This window comes from Rana temporaria, chromosome 12, assembly GCF_905171775.1.
Source record: "Rana temporaria chromosome 12, aRanTem1.1, whole genome shotgun sequence".
Lineage (NCBI taxonomy): Eukaryota > Metazoa > Chordata > Amphibia > Anura > Ranidae > Rana > Rana temporaria.
In genome coordinates, this window is record NC_053500.1 from 42400392 (window position 1) to 42419465 (window position 19074).

A 19074-nucleotide genomic window follows, 5' to 3' on the forward strand; every position below is an offset into this window, starting at 1 on the left:
CCCTTTTATTTCTATAGAATAAATCTAGAATAAAGATTGTACATAGACTAAACCTCTAGACCTTCTAGTAATTAAAACAAAAATCCTCTCCGCCACCCTTAATCCTCTCCGCCACCCTTAATGTCTCTGAAATAGGTCTGGGACCAAGTGAAGGCTTCCAACCCTGACCTTAAGTTGTGGGAGATTGGCAAGATCATTGGTGGGATGTGGCGTGACCTCACCGATGAGGAGAAGCAAGAGTACTTGAACGAATATGAAGCTGAAAAGGTACGAGGAATTAGTATTTAGATAAGAGAAAAATGTCCCAGTAGAGCCTCGGGTGCCACTCTCCAGGCTTGAGGTGCCGTATTGTGTAGAGTGTGAGGGTTGACACTGCTGTTCACTAGGTCCCAGGCTGGAAAACATCAGGATTAGGTGGATGATCCCCAGCTAAACATTGGTCTCTAGTACTCATGGAAAGAAACCTCTGCCCCTAGATCAAATTTAGAGGAGAGTTAAGATTAATTGAAGAAAGAAATCTGGAATAGTAAATCCCTTCAGTAGCAGTTGTAGTTATCTCTGGAGACTTGATCTCTATCCATCCCTGAGCTTAAAGACTCGGTAATTCTTAATTTCAATGAAAAACCAGTGATAGTCCTCATCCTTATATGGTCTGCAGTGATACTTATTGAAAGAGGATCTCCTTTGTACAGTGATTGTGTCCATCCATGGGAAAACACCCTTTAAATTGCTTCACGGATTGCACTATGATTGTCTGAAGCTAAGACACATAAAACGTCAAATATGTGCTTTGCTTTATAAAATTGCTGAGGATTAATTAGTTAATGAATCGTTAAGTCCAATTAGGGCCCATGTTATCCTATAGGTGTTGGGCAGCTTTGCCCAATACAGTCTCAGCACAGAGACATAGAAGGCACTGTTCTGTGAGTTCAGTTCACAGCGGTGTGCCTTGATAAAAAGGTAGGACGACATACAGTACTGTTTAAACTTTTGTTGTTTTTTTTTTCTTTTTTTTTAGCGCAGTTTGTTGCGATTTGCAGCAGATGAATGAAATGGCATTTTGTGACCTTTTCAATAAATTTGGGGGGGAAAATATGTAAAGCATCTGTGTCATTACAACACATCAGCACCACTTCACAGCACAAACCAGCACCTATTATTATTATTATTATTATTATTATTGTGAACTAGCCCTCAAATGCCATTTTGGACAGGCTGTTGCCTTTTGTCACTCTGTATTCTACTGATTACAGTTGTGGCTATGGATCCATACGTTATCTATGCTTTATGAATAATTGGCTGCCTTTTGTTTCAGACCAGAGGCACAATAGGATCTACAAAGGACATTATAAAACACTATCAATTCATTAAATCTATACCTTTTTTAACAGAGATGTATCGCTTTTCTCAGTACTATATAATATAGTACTCATTGTAGAATCTTTTATACCAGAATTAACTGAAACATGTATTGTATTCCCATTTGGCATGTATTTAGTGCATTGATTTGAACTGCACAATTAGCTGTGTTGGCTATTTTGCCATTGTATTGCATATGGTTTGGTAAAAGGGCATGAAATGAAATCTGTCTCAGAATTCTCAAAGCCTCAATGCATCTACCTGTCCAACTGTAGGGGCAGTCGTAGTTGTGTTCTATTTTTATAAGGTGATGACCAGCTCAGATATGAAGATTTTATTGAGCCTTGGCCACTAGTAATTTTCACAGGCTTTTGACTCACTACCTACTAACAAAGACCCTTGGGCCCCTTTCACACACCTATACAGAGATGTGGGACTGCAAAGTAGCATGACAAGTCTTTCCTCGTGATTTCCAATGACAACCATTCATATTCGTACGACTTCAAGTTGTGCCGAGTTCTTCAAAGTAGTCCCTGCACTACTTTGGTCCAACTTTGATGCGAGTTCAGGTTCATAGACCTCAAGTCTCCCTGAAATCGCAGCAAAATCTTTTGACTTTGAAGACGTAGTGGTGTGAAAGGGGCCTTACTTAGAATCAAGGTCTCATTCACATCAGGAGGTGGGTCTGAGCGTGTGCGCTTTATTGTGTGTTTTTTTTTTTTGTTTTTCTTGCGTTCCCGCATATCATGTTTTTGGGTAGCTAGCCACATACCTAAAAAACCTGTGTGTAAAAAAAAAAAAAAAAAAAGTGCAGGAGCGATTTTTAAAATCGCGCTACACTGAAACGCATTGTACTGTGGTATCATGTGTTCCGACATGCACCAATGTAAAGAATTGATGGCACCAGCACACGTCTGCAAGGTGGGAACATTCGTAATGTGAATGAGCCCTAAGTGCCTTATGTGTTTATACTTGTTCTGCAGTATAGTTGGGGCACCTATTTTTTTCATTCTATTTCTACTAGGCTCACAGTAGTTATATTGGATATATTTTATCCATGGAGCTCCCTAATTGGATTCCTGCACCCAGTTTGTAAAATAAAAAATGTGTACACCTTTGTTCTAAATAGGGATTTGAGTCCTCTGTGACAGGCTAGAGGGTTGTCTGTGTAATGCCTGCTTTCTTCCAAGTTCGGTCTGCTTGGCTCTGGCCACGTCCCCAGTGATTCTCTGCCACGTCCCCAGTGATTCTATGCCACGTCCCCAGTGATTCTATGCCACGTCCCCAGTGATTCTATGCCACGTCCCCAGTGATTCTATGCCACGTCCCCAGTGATTCTATGCCACGTCCCCAGTGATTCTCTGCCACGTCCCCAGTGATTCTCTGCCACGTCCCCAGTGATTCTATGCCACGTCCCCAGTGATTCTATGCCACGTCCCCAGTGATTCTCTGCCACGTCCCCAGTGATTCTCTGCCACGTCCCCAGTGATTCTCTGCCACGTCCCCAGTGATTCTATGCCACGTCCCCAGTGATTCTATGCCACGTCCCCAGTGATTCTATGCCACGTCCCCAGTGAAGTCCTATTAGGTAGACTAAGCTGTCAGTCCTCCTTATGATGTTTTTCACAGTGACAGGCTGACCTTGTTAGATGACTGAATTATGGTACCAAGGCAGACAATGGATCTAAGTAAAAATCCACTGTTATGTAATGGTTTAGATAAGGTCTGTCAGGATACGATTGCATCCAAAGAGAAAATAGGTTTCCTGATCTCTAATCCCTCTCTATAAACTTGCTATCTGAATAGGCACCCTTGGAACAAACATGCATACCTCTGTGCTTTTTGTATACTATATAATCTGCTATATAACCTAAGAAATTATGTGAATGTTGCCCTTTCTTTATAAACTGTATTCTAGATTTATTTTTCCCCCAGAGACCTCCGTGCATTCTGTAATGTTCATGCATGAAGCTTGTGTTTTTTGTTGCTGTGATGTATTTCATATCTCTCAATGTTGTTTTTAGTTTATAATCGCACAAAAGCTGTTTTTATACAGATGTTGCTGCTCTGCTACATAAACTATAAATGACAAATGTACTTACAAGTGTTAGAAAATGTACGTTCTCAGGAGAGAGAAGAGCAATCGGTTAGTTTATTAAAATGTTTCCATTTGGACTAATCTGCATTATTTAGCAATGGAGGCCTTGGTAAAATTGGCTTTTGTGGTTAGGATACCATTGTTAAAACTTTGACTAGTGCTGCCACTATGTACAGTATGCAGGTGCTTACATGAGATTCTAAGGACCAACTGCTCTAAAAAATAAATCTAAAAATCTGTTCAATGGCGGCTGCTGGAATGTAGACTCTCATGCTGTGTTTTAAACTAAGACCACCTTTTGGAACATCAAGAAAAACAGAAGTGGAAGGTGCGCACACCTAGTGCATTACCCGAGATGATAATTTTAATATTTTTTTTTTTTATAAAAAAAAAATGGGTACTCACAAAATGACAAAGGGCCATAAACACAGTGCATGGACATGCACAAAACACGGGGTACACTAACGCGTTCCAGGGGCGCGCACCCTTCCTCAGAGCTATGCCTAGGTAATTTGAATGGCCTCTGTAACTGGGTTATTGAAAATCATTTAATAAATAAAAATGTAAACTTGCATGGCACTTGCCATCCCAAAAAGCCAATGTTCTGCCCACAGATCAGAAAGTACCATGTGGCCGTGCCTGTCCTTCGATGGAGGGGACTTCGGTGTGTCACTGTGGGTACCAGTGGTGTTGTGGGTGTAGATGGTGATGAACCCCAGCAGCAGAGTGGATATAATCTACACTAGGGATCAGCGAGTGTTGTACATCCAATCGGAGGCTCCACTGGTAACCTAACTGTGGCTCCGTGCAGTCGCAGCATCTGGCAATGACCTCACTCGCCCACGCCAAAGACCAATGGGGAAAGTGGAGAGAGAAGAAGGCATGGGGGGCATTTCAAGTGACGACATGTTTCGCGCCCAGCCCTTTATCAAGTAATGTGACATGACAGACCAATGGGCAAAACCAGAAATAAACAAGGAATCTGGACATGTGCTGGGCTGTGAACACACCTGTGACGCGCAACCCCCCCCCCCCCCCCCCCACAGGACTACATATTAAAATGCTAATGCTCTATATGTAACAATAGCATTTTGAAACAATGGATCTCTGCAGTCTTCTCTCTCGTCCAGCCCTGCAACTTTTCTGCATCGCATACTAGCTCATTATAAAATATTCACCTTAGAACGAAGCTCTCTGAGACGGCTGACGTTTCCCCAGAGTTTCCACAGTGTTCGCGGGAGCCGGCGCTGTGATTGGCCAGATCCGCAATGTCACTCCCATGCATGAAGATGCCGATCACGGCACAGGGTCCTGAAGGATCGTCACCGGCGGCCGGTTCTTCAGAGCCCATGCGCCGTTGGCGTCTGCGTTTTTTTTTTTTTTTTAAGTCAAGATCTCCTACATTAATTGTAGGCTTACCTGTAGGTACAATTAAAAAGGAAGACTTGACTTTTAAGCAGATGGTGATGAGGTGATAACGCCTCCTCACCACCTGTCAATTGCTCTGTGAAGAGGGCACCACTGCTGTGAATCCGCCCTTACAGTCTTGTGGAAAAAGCCGATTGTTGGAGCCTACAGGTGGATCATTCTTCCTGTGCCCACAGAACTGCCAATCATGTTTATCGTTTTTAAGCAAAGTAAAAATAGCTTTGTAAAGGACTAGTTTAAAAGGTTACAGTGCTCACTTACAAAGGCTTCCATGATTTATTGAATTTGTTTCCAATTTGTTGAAAGTGTGAGGGAGCACCAATTATTCCCATTTACCACTTTGTTAGGTGTGTGCCAGTAACATGACGGCTCCACGATAGATCACTTTGCTTCCAAGCAATAAAGGGATGGGCATATGTCCTGCCCTCTGCTCTTCAGATATCTGACTCCCTTTCCTGTATGCACAGATCCCCCCCCCCCCCTGCGCTGTCTCTCTGGGGAAAGCCAGCTAATACAGGCAGTGTAGCCGACCTGCACATGCTCAGTTGTGTCTTATGATGGAGAGAATAATTTCTTGTTCTCAGAGCTAGCCAGGTCACATGATATTGGCATCACACATGTGGGCGTGTATTCAGGCTGAAGTGGAAATCTCCTCCTACCTGAACTCTCGGCACTGGAGAAACACTGCAGTCTGTCACTGAGTGTGGTATACAGATCCGCCAAAGGCAATATTTTAATGTAAAAAGATTTATAAGCTTGGGGGGGCAGATTAAATATTTTTCATATTACTGGGTTTAGTAACACTTTAACCACTTAAGCCCCGGATCAAAATGCAGCTAAAGGACCAGGCCCCTTTTTGCAAATCGGCACTACGTCGCTTTAACTGACAATTGCGCGGTCATGCGATGTGGCTCCCAAACAAAATTGGTGTCCTTTTTTTCCCCCCACAAATAGAGCTTTCTTTTGGTGGTATTTGATCACCTCTGCGGGTTTTATTTTTTGCGCTATAAACAAAAATAGAGCGACAATTTTGAAAAAAAAATGCAATGTTTTTTACTTCGTTAAAATCGCAATAAGAGTTTATCGGTTGGTTTGCGCAAAATTTATAGCGTTTACAAAATAGGGGATAGTTTTATTGCATTTTTATAAATTTTTTTTTTTTTTTTACTACTAATGGCGGCGATCAGCGATTTTTTTTTTTTTTTTTTTTTTTTTTTTTTTTTTTTTTTTTTTTTTCCGTGACTGCGACATTATGTCGGACACTTCGGACAATTTTGACACATTTTTGGGACCAGTCATTTTCACAGAAAAAAATTCATTTAAATTGCATTGTTTACTGTGGAAATGACAGTTGTAGTTTGGGAGTTAACCACAGGGGGCGCTGAAGGGGTTATGTGTGACCTAATATGTGTTTACAACTGTAGGGGGGTGTGGCTGTAGGTGTGATGTCATCGATTGTGTCCCCCTATAAAAGGCATCACGCGATCAATGACGGAGCCACAGTGAAGAACGGGGAAGCTGTGTTTACATACAGCTCTCCTCGTTCTTCAGCTCCGGGGACTGATCGCGGGACTCCAGCGGCAATCGGGTCCCGCGGTCACGGAGCTTCGGACTAGGTCATGGGAGGGCGCCGTGCCATTCTGCCAATGTATATCGGCTTTCAGCGGTCCTTAAGTGGTTAAGGGAGAGTATATAAACTCAATACAAATTGAGGCTCTGAAGGGGATCAAACTGGGGCTTTAAGGCAACATTGCTATAAAGCCACCTTTCTGCCTTTAACTTGGTCACTGTGTATGTACATTTGTAAAAGAGGCCGGTCTGTTGTACAGTTTTTATACAGACAGCAGAAATGTGATGATGGAATACGGAGATTTCTAAGCATACCTTGTAGGGCTGCAACTAACGATTATTTTCATAGTTGATTATTTGGCCGATTTATTGTTTCGATTAATCGGATAATAGCCTTAAAAAATATTAGCATTTAAAAAAAAAAAATTGGGCCAATTTGTTGAGCAGATTACATGCTTTTCTGCAGCTTCTCCATTGAAGTACATTGAACCAAAAAAAACAAAATGGCACAGTTTTGCGTTAAAAAGTCCTTGCCCTTTCCAAATACGCAGCAGCTGAAAAAAAATCATGGATGTGAACGTGTCCCATAGGAGAACATGTAAATTAACTGTAGTGTGTTTCTGCAAAAAGCACCAAAAAACAGAGGTGTGACCCCGGCCTGAGATGTTTAGTAACATAATGGGGTAAAAAAAACATAAATGAGTACAAAAAGAGCAAATATTTGCTACTGTAAGCTACTGTGATTCGGGGACACTCTGTGCAAAACGAGCTGCACAGTGGAGGTAAGTAGAACATGTTTATTATTAAAAAAAAAACAAAAAAAATGTTGCCTTTAGTGTTCCTTTAAGGTATGACTTCCGATTCTCCTCACATACCCCGAGACACATCTTTATTGTAGAAAAACAGTTGGTGTCACCTAGAAGATAATCTCAAGCATACACTTTAAAAAAACGCACAAGTCAACTTTTCTTTTTCAGGGGCAGACACAGCAGAATGCAAATACTCCTAAATAATAATAATAAAAAAAAGGTAGACCCAACCATAAAAGACTGAACACTTTTATATGAGGTTGGAATCGGGGAGGTCGGGTTCATACCTCTTGTGTGAAATATTAATTGCAGGCATTTGTGTGATTTCCTGCAGATCGAGTACAATGAGTCAATGAAAACCTACCACAACTCTCCTGCTTATCTTGCTTATATCAACGCCAAAAGCAGAGCGGAAGCCGCCCTAGAGGAAGAAAGCCGCCAGCGCCAGTCCCGCATAGACAAAGGAGAGCCTTATATGAGTATTCAGCCAGCAGAGGATCCTGATGGTGAGTCAAACATAACATTTGAGTTTTTTTTTTACTAAAACTGAAGAGTGCAAAATCTGCTTTAGCTGTGCATGGTAGCCAATCCGCTTCTAGCTTCAGCTTGTTCAATTAAGCTTTGACAATACGCCCCCCGTTGACATAGGCAAGATTTGACATGTCAAATCACATGCCAAATCACAGCCTATTGCCGGCAAGGGTACTGTCTCAATCGATGTGACGCCGACTGTGCAGCACTGCACCGCTTTTTCTAAAAGTAGTCCCTGCACTACTTTTTGGTGACTTTCAATAGACAGCTGTTCATAAACCTGACACTCTCGAACTCGTACTGAAATGCAGGGCTGAAATTGGGCGCGTTCAGTTCATTTCAAACCCGCGTTCGGTGTGAACGTGCCCTAAAACCTGGAATCAGATTGGTTTCTATGCGGAGCTGCACCGGGTTTTGCCCTCTCCAGTTTTAGTAAATCAACCCCTATTTTGTCTTGCAGAATGACTAAATCCAAAAACAAAAATGTATTATGACTTGTAAGCTTGTAGACGGGCAAAAACATTTACAGCAAATATGGAAAATACCTGATGATCTTGCTAGACATGCAATATCCATTGTCGAAACATAAACATGTCCACCGCCCCCATCTATAGCTGGCAATCGCAGTGGCATTGGAAGGCTAAAGCAGATAACAACACAACCTGGGGAATGCCCAGGGAAAAACCAAGCCTCCTTACCAACCAGCCTGCAGAACAACCAATAAACCTGTCTAACAGTATGCGTTAAAAACAGGGGTTTTGTCCGCACGCATTTGCAAACGCATGCGTGAGCCACAGAGCCGTGCCAAGGCACCCTGTAATCTGTGGTCCTAACACTAAACAATGAGCGCCTCCACAGTATCCATTGTCGCCTGTGAGCTGAACAGGAAGCAAAAATGCTCTCTGTAAACTACTAATCTCTACATCCCCCTATGCCAGGGATATGCAATTAGCGGACCTCCAGCTGTATTAGAACTACAAGTCCCATGAGGCATAGCAAGACTGACAGCCACAAGCATGACACCCAGAGGCATGATGGGACTTGTAGTTTTGCAACAGCTGGAGGTCTGCTAATTGCATATCCTTGCTCTATGCAATAGGAGATAATAAAGACAGGTGTATTGTATCATTCCTGGGTGTATCTACCCAGGGACAGGAAGTTGTACTCCCAGAATTGATAGGTACTAAAAAAAAGGGGGGGGGGGGCCTGAAACAAAGAAAAGCAATGCAGCCACTACTTTTACGAGCTGGTGAGCTGCAATGTGTTAGATTTATTTTTGGATTTAAATACCTTTTTTTTTTTTTTTTTTTTTTTTTATTATAATTCGAGGAAAGTCTGACGGAACCTATGGGTACACAGCCATTGGATCCTTTCTGTTAAAGCAAATCTTATCAGGGATACTATCTGTTGTAGTGGCAGGAAGAATGTACCTTGTGCCACCTGCAGTTAGCATTTTTGATAATTCTCAGATCAATATTTATGCATCTTAAGAGCTGCTTCTTTATTTTTAAAGATTATATTTTTCTTCAGGAATTTTCAAAGTACAACCAATTGACAGGGAATAGGAAATATATAGTAATGTATAAACATCAAGGTCATTGTCGAAACATGAATTTATAACATCAAGGTAAAGTGAGTATATGTGGCAAAAGCCAAAATAAAGCCTCTTGTACACTGCAGCTTCAGAAAGCTCAGTGCAGCGAAATGGGGGGTGTTTTTTTTTTCAGTACCAGAGGCCTATTCCTGCTGTGTCTGTTAATGCGCTACAGACTCTTCTTTCTCATCCTATAACCATAACTTACACTGATGGGCTCTGGCATTGATGTCTTGTAGCTGACAGATTCTCTGGTCTGGCCAGGAAATGTAAAGTTGTAATATTTCATGTATGATCTGTCCTTTTAGATGTTCTTTACTCAGCATCCACATCCACCATTCTATACCGTTTGGGTTATGTCCCCTATATTGCCCATATGTCCATATGTGTTCACCTTTTTCAGCCTAAGTAAAAGTTCTATTTGTCTCCTGGCAATTGCCACCAAGAAAGAAAGTGGGGGGGGGGGGGAATCCAAGGATTTTAAATTGCAATCACAGCACAAGATGAGGAAAAATCCTCAAATAAGGACATGTGTTCCTGAAACCGCTTATATTCATTAATTTTCAAGAGCTTTCCTATTTGTTGTTCGATCTCCAGGACAGGAAGCAAGGAAGTCTCTGCAGGGGGACACAGGTGACAAAAACAAACTTGGTAGGTAAAGCTAACAAAAAAATATATTTTATATTTTTTTTAGCTTTTCGTACTCTTTAAGCCAGTGTTTGTCAACTCCAGTCCTCAAGGTGCCTCAACAGGGTCACGTTTTCAAGCTTTCCATTATTTTGCACAGGTGATTTGATCGGTTTCACTGCCTTAGTAATTAGTTTCATCTGAGGGAAATCCTGAAAACATGACCTGTTGGGGTGCCTTGAGGACTGCAGTTGAGAAACACTGCTTTAGCCTGGGTTTCCCAATTGTATGACAAACTCTCCGACATTGGGAGCTCATGTCACATGATGTGTGAAAATCAATGTTTCCCTATGAGAGCCGTTTTAACTGGTCCGACTTTGAAAATGCTCCCTGTACTACTTTGGTCCAACTTTCCTGATTTCCTTTAATGCTAGCATTCCCTGAAATCGCGTCAAAATCGGGCGATTTTGAAGTCGCAGTCGTGTGAAAGGGCCGTTAAGCTGTAAATGTCATCCTTGCGTGTCATTTCACAGATAAACACATAAACTGGTACATTCATTTTCAAAATGACAATATTAAAACTGAGTTATAAGACACCTTGGAACACCACCTAGTGGTTCGTAAAGAGGTGTTCTTGATCCACTCCAGTAATTTTCTAACAAAAATTTTATTTTCTGGACAACACAAAAGATCTTAAGTGTTAAAGTTCAGCAACATAAGTTGTCCACATTGCAGGTTAAGAACCAATTAACTGTAAACTGTTTACACTTGGATCTTGCATCAGCCTCAAATCTCACAATTCTAAAGTTTTATGTTTGGGTTTCCACTATACAGTTCTTGATTGGATGAAGATCATTTCCTGTTGGTGGGTAGAACCATTGGGCAGCCCTTTTGGGCAAGAAACAGAACCTGCATATGGAATAATCAAATGTTGTTGCTTCTGTTTACATATATCATTACAAACTATACTTTCAAATCTTAAATAAATAAAAAAACTTTATAGACTATTATAATAAAGCTTTGCTTTGTCTTGCAGACTATGATGATGGTTTTTCCATGAAGCACACGGCTGCTGCTCGCTTCCAGAGGAATCACCGGCTAATCAGTGAGATCCTGAGTGAGAGCGTAGTGCCAGATGTGAGGTCCGTGGTCACAACAGCCAGGATGCAGGTTCTTAAGAGACAAGTCCAGTCCCTCATGGTGCATCAGGTGAGAACAATGAAACTTTGAACCTCGTATTGTGCCGTGTGTTTGTGCTGCAATGCTTTTCCATGGGCATGTTGGCCTTTATTGGTATTGGAAATGGTATTTTACAGGAAAACACAAATTGGTATTCGCTGTTGGATTCTGCTTCAGATTATATTTTAAGGAAGCCACCAAGTTCTGTGCAGGATTCTTCTGAGCCATGTAATCCAGAAATTGACCGGAGCTTTTACAACAAACTTTTGAGGCTGGTAGAATGAAGTGGGTTGAGGCACAGATGATATGCAAGTGCTGTATGCTCCAGTAGTGTCCTTCAAAACAGGAAAATAAGTTAAAGCTCTCCAGCAAGTACATGGACTACAGTAAAAGCATTCCATGGGGCTATAACACTTTACAATTCCAGAACAAAACCATGAGCTCCATTTTGAAGCTGATCCCCCCCCCCCCCCCCCCCAGCTTTCAGTCTCAGCCTTTGTGGCTGTCGGTTTGTAGTTCTCAATGAACTTCTACGGCGCTGTTGAGTACTGTGGTAGTTCATTGAGTCTTCCTGTGAGTGTGAAACTGCCTGGCCGTATGATGGTTGGGGCACACAGCTCACACTGACCTTCTGTAGGAGACTGGCATGGCACTGGAGATCTGCTGATCACTTGTGCAATGCTTTCCAGGCTCCTAAAAAAAAAAAATAGTAAATGCAAATTTTTACCTGCAAAAAAATGTGCATTTATCTTCTTTAAAATAAAGTGAACTTCTCCTTCAAGTATTATTAAATCCTAAACCAAATCTATTGCGTTTTTTGTTTTCACCTGGTAACCTGGCCTGTATAACACACCTCCTGTATTCGAGCCCCCACTCTGGATAAACGAGCATAGGGGGCACCTTTGGACAACCGCATTGTCAGTCTGGGGGGAGGGGAGTGTGAGATGTACTAGCAGATAGATACATGAATAGATAAAAGCTGATTATTTTAAGTACCCCTGCCAGTGGGGGGCTGGACACTGCAAGGTGTTTTTTTTTTTCACCTTAATGCATAAAGGTGAAAAAACACACAGGTTTACAACCCCATTAATTTTAAAGCTCCCATTTTTTTTCTTTTAATAGCTATGACAGATAAATTGCTTTGTAGGGGTACTAGTCCTAAAGGGTGCTGATGGCTTTATCAAACTGCAACAATGTTTCTCTTCTGGAAATGCGATTGTGACTGCGCTTGCCAAGATTAGGTAGATTTTTTGCCTTACCCAGATCCCACGGGGGTGGTTAAAGCTGTGTTCTGAATCCCAAAGCTCCACATAATGCTAACGACATGCTAAAGTGAACTAGTCGTAACTAAACATTTTGAATTCCTTATTTGATGGGGCTTTCTCTGATATGACGAGGTTAGTACTATTTGCCAAATTATTTTCTAATAAAAGTTCTGATGCTCTGCCACCATACTTGGCACAAAGAAGTCCCTAGTTTGGACTGTTGGTGAAGTCAAAACTCTTGATCTGCATACTTTTTTTTGGGCCAGTCCTTTTCTTATGAACCATAAAATCTTAATTGCGGTCTAGTTGAAAGAGAAGTATGGGTTTGGGGGGTTCCTCCTCCATCTCCACCTCCCATCTTTACACATCGCCTTTACACTGAGAACCGATCGATCGAGACTGTCAATCGGCAGCTCACTGCACAGCTGTGGAGGAGCAGGGAGTGGCCACCTTATGCCCCTTTCACACTGGGCACAGGAGGTGTGCTGGTGGCATAAGGTCGCTATTTTTATATGCGGCCGCTATTGGTGTGGTTTTAACCCCTGCTAGCGGCTGAGAAAGGCTGTATTACCGTGGTTTCCCATTGATTTCAATGGGAAGGAGCGGGGTGTTTACTGCTCCAAAGATGCGGCTAACATTACTTTTGGAGCGGTCCTGCTAGCACACCGAAGACTGCAGGACACAATTTTTTTAGGCGGTATAGCATCGCTATTTTAGCGCTAAACCGCCTGAAAAAAGTGTCAGTGTGAAAGGGGTTTTAGGCTCTTGGCAGCTTGCTGAGACAGGTGTCAGTCCAGGCACCTGGCGGATCCAGACTCCATTGTCGGGATAATGCAGTGCCTGGACTGATTTCTGTGACGTTGGTGGAGAGCAGACTTTAGATCTCTCTGCTGAAAACGGGTCACAGGAGTGCAAAACAAACTGCACTCCTGTGACCCATAGAAGCCCATTCAATCAAGCTCAGGCTGGACTTCTCCTTTAAGGCAAAAATACTCATCTTTGTGTAGCAATTCCATCCAGTTTGTCTTCCATGTATGCCTGTCAGCTCATTGCATACCAGAAGCCAAATTAATAGGCATTCGTGTTGGCTTAAGCAGAGCTCGGTTACTTCTGCCCCCTCTGCTGTGCATTTTGGACTCGGGTCATACTCGGTGCAAAGGAATTCATAGATACAGCTTAAAAAAATACGACAGTCTGACCGGTTTTCTTTTATAATACAGGATTCACTTGGCACCAACAACTTGCCCTGCACTTTACAAAATAAGAGGAACCAGTATAAATGAAATACAATTTAAAGCAAGAGGCTTAGGCATCCCTGCTTTATGAGAGCTTGCAAACTAAAGGGAGGGGGAAATGATCTATAAAAGGCAATACCTGGGGGTGAGTTGTAAGAGAATCAGTTGCTGGCTAGAGCTGGGATAGGCTTTCATGAAGAGTGTTTTTCAAGGATCACCTGTATACAGGTTGGGGTAGGGAACTCCAGATGACGGGGGGAGGCGCTGAAGAAGTCCTAGAGGCGAGCATTGGAGGAGGTGACAGGCGAGCTAGAAAGGAGTTCTTGGGAGAAGTGAGGAGGGTGCTTTGGATGACAGAGATGAGGCTGGTGATGTAGCTCAGAGCAGAGTTGTGAATGGCTTTACAATTTAATATTTTTAATTTTGTTCAGCAAGCAGAAGACAGTGGAAAGATTGGCAGAGATGGCTGGTGAACACTGAGTGGTTGGTATAGTGAAGTATGGCAGCAGCATTCATGATGGGCTGAAGTGGAAAAGATCTAGAATAAAACGGGTCCAGGGACAGAGCATTAGGGGACCCCTAGGATAAAAGGAACAGGAGGTTGTAGGTGACATTGAAGGAGCGGTAGGTAGGAGGAGAACCAGGAAGGAGCAGAGGCTTGGAGGCCAAAGGAGTGGAGTGTTTGAAGAGGAATGGGTGGTCAGCTTTGTGGAATGCAGTAGAAAGGTCTATTGGTAATAGTACTGACTAGTGGCCATTGGTTTTAACAGTTAGTAAGTCTTAAGTGAATTTCAGAAGCGCAGTCTCTAGACTCTTGTGGAAGAAAGCTGGAAAGTAAGGGGTCCAGGTGAGGTTGATGCATATTTTACTGAGCAATCCTGGTGCCACTGTCTCACAACCCTCTTATGTGTTTTCACCAGCGTAAACTGGAAGCAGAGCTACTACAGATCGAAGATCGTCATCAGGAGAAGAAAAGGAAGTTCTTGGAAAGTACCGACGCTTTCAACAATGAGCTTAAACGGGTAAGTCATATTTGAAGTGGACAACCAGCCATCCAGAGTGAGGCTGGGTTCACACTATTGTGAATTGGATGCCGGTTCACACATCTCTGCTGCGATGCGAATTGCTCGGGAGTCCTGTGCATCTTTTGGTCTGTTTTCAGCCCAAAATTCGTGCTGAAATTGTACCTGATATGGTGAATGGAGACGCACCGGACTCCTGCTGTGAGCCGCTGTGTTGTATAGTGCGAACCCAGCCTGGGGGGGGGGGGGGACGTTACTGACTGATGTACTTATGAGCTTGTTCCAACAGTAGAATTTCAGTTGGGTGTTGGGCTCAAAGCCAGTACATTTAGAAAAGAATACATATTTCATTTGTACATTATACACTGATCAATAATAACATTATAACCACCCACCTAATAGTGAGTAGATCCCCCTTTTGACACCAAAACAGCCCTGACCCATGGAGGCATGGACTCCACTAGAACTCTGAAGGTGTGCTGAGGTATCTGGCACCAAATGTCAGTATCTGATTACTGACATCACCGGCTTACTTTCTTCCCTTGCTGCATCCTGGTGCTCATCTTCTCCAGTTAAACAACACACGTGCGTCCAGCCATCCACATGGTGAAAAAGGAAAACATGATTTATTAGACCAGGCCATCTTCTTCCATTGCTGTGTGGTCCAGTTCTGATGCTCGCGTGTCCAAGGTAGGCAGTTTTGCCTGTGGACATGGGTCAGTATGAACACCCTGACCGGTTTTGTGGCCAAGTAGCCCCATACAAAACAAACTGTGATGCATTGTGTGTTCTGACACCTTTCTATCAGAATCAACATGAGTTTTCAGCAATTTGAGCAACGGTAGGTCTACCATTGGATCGGCCAGTCTTCCCTCCCCGTATGCATCACTGAGCCTTGGCTGCCCATGACCCTGTCGTGGGTTCTCCTTCTTTGGACCATTTTTGGTTGGTCCTGACCACTGCAGACTGGGAACATGCCACGGGAGCTGCCGTTTTGGAGATGCTCGGACCCAGTCACCTAGCCATTACAATTTTGGCTCTTATCAAATTTGCTCAAATTTTTGTGCTTGTACATTTTTCCTACTTTCAACACCAAATTCAGGGACCACTTGTTCACTTGCTGTCTAATGTATCCCACCCACTTTCAGGTGTCATTGTCACAAGACAATGTTATTCTTTTAAAGCAAAGCTCCACCCAAAAAGGGGAAGCTCTGCTTTTCTACCTCCCTCCGCGGCCACACTCCACACCCCTTTTTTTGGGGGGGAGCGGATACCTGGTTTTAAGTTTCCCACTCCCAGGTGAGTGTGCCGTGGCAAACTCAGCCAGAAGTTTGCCTCCTTCACCCACAGCCGGCCCAATTGGAGATATGCACAGTAGGTAACTGGCTTTGAAGCTGCAAGGCTTTACTACCAGTTTCCCTTAGTAGGCGGTGGCACCCGATAGCCGATTAAAAAATCAGCTCGGGTGAAGACGCCGCTGGATTCTAGGACAGGTAAGTGAAGCAGATACAGTCATTAAGTCAGCAGCTACAGTATTTGTAGCTGCCAACTTATTTTTTTTTTCTGCAGGAGCCTGGAGCTCCTTTTTAAAGTGAAACTTCAGTCATATTTTTTTTTCATCTTTCCATCTATTAAATCTTCTGCCCTTGTTTTAACTTTGGATAGTAAAACATTTTTGTTCTGCCCACATGACAGACCTCTTAAACATGAGATCTGGGGCCAAAAAGACCTCAGACCTCATATTTACACTAAAATGTAGTAATAAAAAAAAAGTAATTTGAAAAAAAATTGTCTCTAAGAGCTATGGGCGCAAGTGATGTTTTGACGTTGCTTCCACCCTGCACTAGTATGGAGACGGGTCACTCATCTTCATACCACAGAGGAGAGTGGACCCGATCGCCACAGCCGGCGTCTCCAGTAAGCTGTGGAGGGCACTGGAGCATGGCGGGGGAGGCCCTGTCCCGCCGCTGATAAAAGTGATACAATACATGTGTTCTGTGCTCCTGTAATTAAATATTGTATGTACTTGCATAATTCCTAGAAGTATGATTGATTTATTTGTTTCTCATCCAGTTATGCGGCCTAAAGGTGGAGGTGGACATGGACAAGATTGCTGCAGAAATAGCCCAGGCTGAGGAGCAGGCTCGCAAACGGCAAGAGGAACGAGATAAGGAAGCAGCAGAGCAAGCTGAGCGCAACCAAATCGCAGCTGCAGCGGCCGCCGCTGCTGCCGCCGCCACAGCTGCAACTATCGAGGAGGAGCAAGAAACGCCAAAGTCAGAAGAGAAGATAGAAGAGGAAGAAACTCCTCCCATGGAGACGGGTAAGTCCCAGTGTTGGATCTAGTGCTGATGCCTGACCATCAGAAAAACCCTTTTTGTCACCGTCTCTGAATGTAATGGTGATTGGCTGAGTTGGCAGTAAGGTCGTCCATTTTTATGATGGTTTTTCTATATACTGGTTGGTTAGACAGGTTTCATATAAGAGACAGAGGATGCTGTGTTGAAGCACATGCAGGAATATGGAATCAAATTTATGAATTTTCATAAACTGCTGCTTCAGCCTCTCGAAACTCCAATGATGAGTATTTAACTTACTGCATTGATTGCTGGCTGCCATAGCAACCCTCCAGCTAACCTAAACCATGCTATGGTACCCAGTAAACAATGCAGTAAGTTGATACTGGCTGCTTTTACCCCTCTACGAACCTCTGAGGCAGTCACATGACTCATCCTGAGTGTCATCACAAGTGATAATCATATCTGTCACAATGGTTGTGTGTGTCTGTGGAGAAAAAGTGTAAGCTATAGGGTCACTACTTGGCACGAGGCACAATATGATCAATTAATTTAAAGTTTAACCCCTAACACTGGCCGTGCCATACAGGTGGATTTAAAAAATTTTTTTTACTATCATCAAAAAGTTAATTTCAGTAATTCCATTCAAAAAGTGAAACTCCTATTGTATGGATTCATTAGACAGCAAGTGATATATTTCAAATATTTATTTCTTTTAAAAAATTGAATATTGTGAAAGAATTGAATATTGTAACCTCGTGGTGGCACACTCCTGATCAGCTACCTCAACTCCAGTAAAGGTTTCTATTTTGATATCACTGTGTGTGTAATGAATCCATATCATAGGAGTTTTACCCTTTTTGAATTGAATTACTGAAATTAACTTTTTGATGATATTCCAATTTATTTTAGATGCACCTGTGTGTATATATGTGGTAGGCTTTAACGCTAAGTTGCCATATCTATGCATACAACTGGTATCCCTTGTTTGGGCTGGGGGTGCAGTCGTTCAGAGCCAGTGACCACATTTTTTTCGATGGCTCTCAGTCACTGCTTACAATGAGGACTTGGGAATGAGATCCCGATCACTGACAGTCATGGCCAAGCGCCGCCTCCACCTCCCAACATTAAGCCACTGATTGATGTCGTATTAAGAGAGACCCATCTGTTACACTGTAAACGAAAATCCTCCGCGGGTGTGTTCAGTACTTCACAAATTTTAGAGAGGGTATGTTGGAGCATCCCATTCCCATTACAATACCCCTCAAACTTTGTTAACCTACGCTCGTATCTACTTGGTAAATTCAAGGTGTCCATAAAGTGTCTCAGTTGCAATGCCCTCCAAACGTCCAATTGATAGGGTGTTCCTCCGTCTCCTGAATCGTGGGCCATACTCCCGCCCTCAAGAAATTAAAAGCTTGAAACGGCCCCTGTTCTATTAATCTACTAAACGGTCCCTTCAATAATCCTGGTTCAAACTCTGGATCCCCAGAATGGGAAAGAGGGGTGAATCTACTGTTAATAGTTTCCCTTTCACAAATCGGCCCTACCCTCCGGATGGGATATGGGTTATCAGCGGATGCCTCTTGATGTCTATTGGCAGCTCTCTGTAGCACCATGCCGCTCGCTGAAGCATACTACCAAATTGAGCTTGCTCTATTCCCGGCCATATTTTCTCTCCAGTATGTCTGCTCCAATCAATCAGGCCACTCGGTAAGGCTGCCTGATAGTATCTATAAATGTCTGGGGCGAACACTCCTCCATCTCGTTTAGATAATGATGGCATACGTCCCTTGATTCTTGGGCGTTTGTTTGCCCAAATAAATCTACTAAACAGAGCTTGTGTCTGCTTGAAAAAAAAGCTTAGGGAGTGTCTGAAAGGTACAGAAATTTTGGCAAGATATTCATTTTGATAATATTACACCTCCCGAACCACGAATAGAACCCCTTCTGCCATCCATCCAGGAGGATCCGTACTTTAGCTAGTAATGGTACAAAATTAAGCTTATAAACTTGTGTAAGATCCGCTGGGATGGAGGTCCTCAGATATGTCAGAGCTGT

General features: G+C 42.9%; 1 protein-coding gene across 4 annotated transcripts in view; it reads left to right on the plus strand.

Annotated features, from left to right (window-relative positions):
• Positions 1 to 19074, plus strand: part of SMARCE1 (SWI/SNF related, matrix associated, actin dependent regulator of chromatin, subfamily e, member 1) — a 39910-nt gene that overhangs the window by 14295 nt on the left and 6541 nt on the right. For 3 of the 4 annotated variants that reach the window (XM_040330372.1, XM_040330373.1, XM_040330371.1), the window contains 5 exons: positions 136 to 267; positions 7598 to 7769; positions 11052 to 11224; positions 14615 to 14716; positions 16790 to 17039. In XM_040330372.1, the coding sequence (XP_040186306.1) occupies positions 136 to 267; positions 7598 to 7769; positions 11052 to 11224; positions 14615 to 14716; positions 16790 to 17039 (829 nt within the window). The remainder of the gene's footprint in view (positions 1 to 135; positions 268 to 7597; positions 7770 to 11051; positions 11225 to 14614; positions 14717 to 16789; positions 17040 to 19074) is intronic. The other variant, XM_040330374.1, reaches the window with a different exon arrangement.